Below are 6,954 nucleotides of genomic sequence, written 5' to 3' on the forward strand. Positions count from 1 at the left end.
GAGAGAGAGAGAGAGAATAAAAATAAAAGAAGGCAGAGAAAAGAACACTTTTTATCTAAAGTGAAAAATGGAGGAGCCTACCCTTGGGAGGTCCTGATCAACTTTGACTTTCAGAGCAAAATGAAAGGGACCATATTCAGAATAAAAAGTTACACTCAATATCACCTTCAAAGAAAGAAGAAAGATATACATTAAGATTCCACCTACTGCAGAATTTTTCTACCTAGCATTTCACAAAAGTTTTTAACATCTATCTAACCTTGTATGTTAGCTAGTCTTATATCAACTTGACACAAGCTAGATTTATCTGAAAAGAGAAAAGCCTTACTTGAGAGAATGACTCCATAAAATCCAGCTTTAAGGCATTTTCTTAATTAGTGATTGATAGGGGAGGGCCCAGACAATTGTGGGTGGTGCCATCCCTGGGCTGGTAATCCTAGGTTCTCTAAGAAAACAGGCTGAGTGAGCCATGGAGAGCAAGCCAGTAAGCAGCATCCCTCCATGATCTCTGCATCAGCTCCTGCCTCCAGGTTCCTGCTTTGAGTTCTTGCCTTGCCTTCCCTAAGTGATGGACTGTCATCTGGCAGTGTGAGCTGAAATACATCCTTTCCTCCCCAAGTTGCCTTGGTCATGGTGTTTCACCACAGCAACAGAAACTCCAACTAAGGCACCTTGCTCCTCCAAACTGAAGGTTTGAGACAGAAAAGTCTACATTCTTCAAGATTGGTTTTAGATACACCCATTTCCTTCCAATTTGTGAATATACCCATGATCCACCAATATCTCTTCTGGATTTTCAGAATGGCACCAAGCACAGAATCCCAACATTCTAGTAAAAGCACCAACAGATGAGGATGAGCTTCCACTGGCCGATTCCCTGTGTCCTCTGGAAGGAAGGATGCCATTTGCTCCCTTTGATATATTCATTTCTCGTCTGGCACAAGCCCCTTGTGCTTTTCAGAGTAATCTTCCTGACATAACCCATCAGTGGAGATGATGGAAGAAAGTTTCTTTTCACCATTTCTCACCAAGTAGCTTTGAACTCCACCAAGGTTCAGGGTCAAGTGGTTATATCTGTATCATACCTCCTGTGTTCTTTAACATCAATTTCATAGATAACAAGATCTTGAGAAAGACAGGTAAAACTCTATGTTGCTTAAAATCTTACCTGCATTTGATGAAGCTTAATAAAGGAATCCTCGATAAATGAATGCATATTGATAGTAGTCAAAGCTGTAGAGAAGGAGAGGAAGCATTGTGACAAAGATCATCAGGAACTTGGGGTGCGGGCAGAGATAGGATGAGTCCAAGTAGTAACAAGATACTGTTTTTAACCCATTTTGGAAAACATAAAGGACTGTCATAACTATTGCCAAATCATACAAGCAGGAACACTATCTTTTTTTAATTGAACCACACTTTGTGCAAATAAGTGGACCAAGGCAAGGCCAACTAACATAACAATGCCTAGAAACTGAAGGAAAGTTTCTGATCTCAGGCTCAACACTTTCCAGGGTATAGCAATAGGATCAGAGCTATTCCCCCTCAAAAAATAAAATGATAGCAGTTCATAATAGCTACCAATACACACTAAAGATCACCTCATGATGTTCCATGAACCGAAACACATATCTTGGCATTTTCCCATACTATTATCATTTGGGGGGTTCAACTAAATTCTTTGGAGTCTGCTAAGTGTCTACCTTGAGTAGACTAAGATTTGTGATGGCAGAATTGAAAATTTAGCTGTAGTGTGTGTTATTTACATCCATCCTATTGTTTCCTGTGTGACTACCCATGATGATGGGATGTCACCAGGACCATGCCCTACACCGGCCTAGATCCCTACCTATGGAAATAATGATAAAAATTGAAAGATGTACTCAGATTGAAGAGCTCCATCAATGCTCTGTTTGAAGAGGGGGGAAATGACACATGTAGTATTTGAACTCTTAGTTTTAATGTTGAACCCATTTTGCATCATATCAAATTTCTGGGATTCATCCAATTGACATGAGAAAGAGGATCGTATATATATCTGGTTCTCTTTGGTACTTGTTTACAGTTTCTATTGGTTGACTACAAGCCTTGGTTGCCCTATAAAATGACTATAAACCAGTACCTCCATCAACAGAGCCAGTCTGAATTCCATCCTTATCATCTGAGGTCAAGAGGAGCTCTACAATCCCTCTCTTCAGCAGAGCCTGTTAAAAAAATGAATGTTATGAACCCACTTTTCTTTCTCTCATGGAAAAGAACAGATATTGTAAGATTAGATAACACTGACAGTTTGGTTCAGATGGAGATAGTGTAAACTACAAAACAGGTATATGCAATGTCTCCCAAATGTGCATACAGAAAAAAAGATTGGTACTCATCATGATGTTTGTGGGAGATGGTAGATACTTCAGAAAGTAGAGAGGCTTTTGGGCCATGGGAGGTATGTTCTGAAAGGAGACTGGTGGTGATCCAATTTCTTTCTCTTTCCTTGCACTACCAAATCAGGGAGTAAGTGGTTTGATTCTGCCTAGACTCATGTGGTGATATATATTGTCTTTAATACAAATCCCACTAGAGATAACCAATCATGGGCTGGAAATACAAAGCTATGAGTCAACATAAGTGTATTCTGCTTATAGGTTAATTATTTCAGGTATTCATTAGTTTTTGGTTGGCATATATTTATTATACAGGCTAGTAGGTTTCATCATGTCTTTTCATACATGCATATGACTACTTGAATTGTATGTAAGGTATCTGTTGGAGCAGTGGGAAATTGACTAACACAGATAAGCTTGAATGTAGAATGACCATCTACAACTTAGGCAATAAAGAAATTGTTGTGTTAGGCCAGCTTGATGTAGTTCCAGTTTTTGCACTAAAGCAGTGGAGGTCTATGGGCCCTGACATCCATGGTAAATGAAAGCTGAGTTTCTCAATAGCCATAAAATGGAAGTATGTAAATTACAACAAAGAGAGAAAAAAGATGGGAGACATTTGGTGCTATTATAGTAGTTAAAAACTAGCGCCATTTTAAAATGTTTCAAACTAATATGTTAGAAAGAAAGAAAGAGAGAGAGAGGGGAAGGAAGAGAAAAGAAAAAAGAAGAAAAGAAAGGGAAGAGAAAAGAAAAGAAAAGAAAAGAAAGAAGAAGAACCTAGGAGTCAGCAGGGTCTTATTCTTAGCCTTATGATTGTTGACCACAGGATGTCTAGAGCATGGCCATGAAGTCAGCTCTGTCAACAGGCAAGTTCTGACAGCAATCTAACGAAGAGACTGGTCTCAGAGCCACTCGGTTTGCTTCCTAAAATTATTCTCCCTTCCCCTTATTGTGTTATTGTTATCCTACAATATTAACTACATCATTCTGCTTCTATAATCTCACTTAACCACTGCTTGCTTAGGAAAAGAATAAAACAAAAAACATAATACCAGCAGGCAGTAGTGGTGCACGCCTTTAATCCCAGCACTTGGGAGGCAGAGGCAGGTAGATTTCTGAGTTTGAGCCAGCCTGGTCTACAGAGTGAATTCCAGGACAGCCAGGGCTACACGGAGAAACCCTGTTTCAAAAAACAAAAAACAAAACAAAAAAAAAATTTAAAAAATTAAAAAAAAAACAACATAATACCTCATATAACCCAAAATCCAGAGTTGAGTCAATTGTGATTTGTGCCTTTAAAAACTCCATCACCTGTCTTCTACTTTTGTAGGAGCTCTCAGATTTGCAAAGAAGGCCACAACATTGCTGTAAATAAACTTGTATTTTATCTTTTAAATTATTATGTCTGGTGATCTCAGATTCTGAATTGCTATCAGGGAAAGGCTAACCCTGTTAGGTCGTAAGAGGACCAATCTACTTCACAAAGCTTGAACTCTGTGTGGATTCTATTAACAGAAACAAGAAATGCTACTATATCTGTAGCAAGGGAGAGCTATATTCTTAAAACTCTGCTTGGACCATACAGCCTGGAAATCAGACAGATGGCTCAGAAAGCAAGGGGTCTTCCCTGTGTACCTATTATGTTCACATAGGCACAAACAATCATAGACATGAAGTTAAGTGGTAACTATTAGTGTTGCTATTGTCGTTTAAGATGAGGCTTCCTATAGCATAAGCTGCCCCTGAACTTGTTCTGTAGCTGAGGATGCTCTTGAGCTCTTGATCCTCCTGCCTCTGCTTCCCAAGTGCTGAGATTATAGGTGTACATGACCACACCCAGCTTTTTAAACAATCAAGAAAAAATAATATTAGCTGAAAAACTATGACTGAGTTCAGGCCCTTCATTCCCAATTTCTGTATTGGAAGTAAACAAAACTTACATGGATCAGAAAGCTCCTGAAACAGGAGATCCCCAAGGCTCCTCCCCAAGGTTACACAAGCAGTAACAACAGCTGTGGAGGGGAGACTACAACAGGTCAAATTACCTGCAAGTGACAAGTTCCAAAGATAGCACAGTCTTGCTTTCCAGTGATGCATCTATCTTTGACCCTCTAATACTCCTGTAAGAAACTCCAATAAACTCACTGATTCATTAAGCTAGCCTTGGGTGGAATCATTTCTTCATTCTGTCATCAGTATTTTAATGAGTCTGTTCCCATCGCTCCAAGAAAAGTCACATATGCTGTACAAGGCTGTCAATCACATATGCATTTTAGAAAGGCATGAAATTAAGAAGACATAAAAGTAAAAATGCAGAGCAACTATCCTTACCTTCTTCATGTAATCCATGTACTTCCTATCCTTCTTAAATGAACCATATTCATTTTCTACTTGGACAGCAATAACAGGACCACCATGGCGGTACTGAGAAGCAAACACATGACAGTTGAAGAACAATCTTTCTATTGGAGCAAAAGCCTGGAGTCCAGGATGCTAATAAAGACACCAGAACTGACATGGTGCTTTCTCTCAGATCTGCTGGAGGCAGGCACCTTCATTCATCTTTAGGCACATAAGCTCCTGAAGGTATTTTACCTTTCACAAGGTTTTATGGTTATAGGAGCAAGAGTTTAACTTCTATTTCTCATATTCATTAGCTATGAGCTCTCAAACCTGCAAACTCACTTTGGTATCTCACTACCCACCTTCCTACCTAATCCATTACATAGGCTTCCTATCTACTCTCAACAACCCCTGTGAGTAGGTACTTCATACAGCTCCCTCTCTTTTATTTACCTTCCTCTTTTCCTTTTAAGCAAGCTGATTTCCATTTTACCATCACCATGGAAGCTGCACAGTCTGTGCTCAGTAAAAACTAAGTGAATGCTATCAATATCCAGGAAAAAGACAGTTGGCTTCTTAAGTCATCAGCATTTCATCCTCAGCTTCAAGGATGACATTTTGAAATACCTTTTTGGAAAATTCCTGAGAATTGATTATCTTTCCTGTCTCAGGCTATATCAAGAAGTTTATTATTGGTTCCCTGAGCAGACCTTGGGCAGAAATTTTGCAGCCAGTCCCACAACACGTAGAGGAAGCTCCACTCCCAGGTGCTCTAATGGACTGAAAATCACAGGATCCCAGAATCACAAGATCACAGAGACAGCTTGACTCTGAGGAGTTCTGACACAACCAGGTTCACAGGTAGGACAGACTCCAATCAGATTTAGCCAGAGCAGGTAGCACTAGAGATAACCAGATGGCCAGAGGCAAGCATAAGAACATAAGCAACAGAAACCAAGGTTACTTGGCATCATCAAAACCCAATTCTCCTACCATAGAAAGTCCCGGTCATACCATCACACTGGACAAACAAGATTCAGATCTAAAATCACTTCTTACCATGCTGATACAGGAATTTAAGGAAGACATAAATAACTCCCTCAAAGAAATACAGGAGAACACAGGTAAACAGCTAGAAGCCCTTAAAGAGGAAACACAAAAAGCCCTTAAAGAACTACAGGAAAACACAACCAAACAGGTAAGGGAAGTGAGCAAAACCATCCAGGATCTAAAAATGGAAATAGAAACAATAAAGAAATCACAAAGGGAGACAATCCTGGAGTTAGAAAACCTAGGAAAGAGATCAGGAGTCATAGATGCAAGCATCACTAACAGAATACAAGAGATAGAAGAGAGAATCTCAGGGGCAGAAGACACCATAGAAAACATTGACACAACAGTCAAAGAAAATGCAAAAAGCAAAAAGCTCCTAACCCAAAACATCCAGGAAATCCAGGACACAATGAGAAGACCAAGCCTAAGGATAATAGGTATAGAAGAGTGTGAACACAGCCAGGCAGGGTGGCACAAGCCTTTAATCCCAGCACTTGGGAGGCAGAGGCAGGTGGATTTCTGAGTTTGAAGCCAGCCTGGTCTATAAAGTGAGTTCCAGGACAGCTAGGGCTACAGGGAGAAACCATGTCTCAAAAAAACAAAAACAACACAAAAAAAAAAAATGTGAACACTCCCAACTTAAAGGGCCAATAAATATCTTCAACAAAAACTTCCCTAACCTAAAGAAAGAGATGCCCATGAACATACAAGAAGCCTATAGAAATCCAAATAGACTGGACCAGAGAAGAAATTCCTCTGGCCACATAATAGTCAAAACACCAAATGCACAAAACAAAGAAATAATACTAAAAGCAGTAAGGGAAAAAGGTCAAGTAACATATAAAGGCAGGCCTATCAGAATTACACCAGACTTCTCACCAGAGACTATGAAAGCTAGAAGATCTTGGGCAGATGTTTGTCATACAGACCCTACAAGAATACAAATGCCAGCCCAGGCTACTATACCCAGCAAAACTCTCAATTACCATAGATGGAGAATACAAGACATTTCAGGACACAACCAAATTTACATAATATTTTTCCACAAATCCAGCCCTACAAAGGATAATAGATGGAAAACTTCAATATAAGGAACAAAACTACACCCTAGAAGAAGCAAGAAAGAAATCTTTCAACAAACCCACACTGTACTGGCTGGTTTTGTGTGCCAACTTGA

The 6,954-nt window shown here is 39.6% G+C and overlaps 1 protein-coding gene across 2 annotated transcripts in view; it reads right to left on the reverse strand.

The window, feature by feature from the left end:
* Glb1l3 (galactosidase beta 1 like 3) overlaps positions 1–6,954 on the reverse strand; it is a 48,406-nt gene that overhangs the window by 26,642 nt on the left and 14,810 nt on the right. For both annotated transcript variants that reach the window (XM_031345311.1, XM_031345312.1), the window contains exons 7-9: positions 4,713–4,805; positions 2,123–2,204; positions 1,169–1,233 (exon numbers count right to left, since the gene is read on the reverse strand). In XM_031345311.1, coding sequence (XP_031201171.1) covers positions 1,169–1,233; positions 2,123–2,204; positions 4,713–4,805 — 240 coding nt within the window. The remainder of the gene's footprint in view (positions 1–1,168; positions 1,234–2,122; positions 2,205–4,712; positions 4,806–6,954) is intronic.

This window comes from Mastomys coucha, unplaced genomic scaffold, assembly GCF_008632895.1.
Source record: "Mastomys coucha isolate ucsf_1 unplaced genomic scaffold, UCSF_Mcou_1 pScaffold23, whole genome shotgun sequence".
Lineage (NCBI taxonomy): Eukaryota > Metazoa > Chordata > Mammalia > Rodentia > Muridae > Mastomys > Mastomys coucha.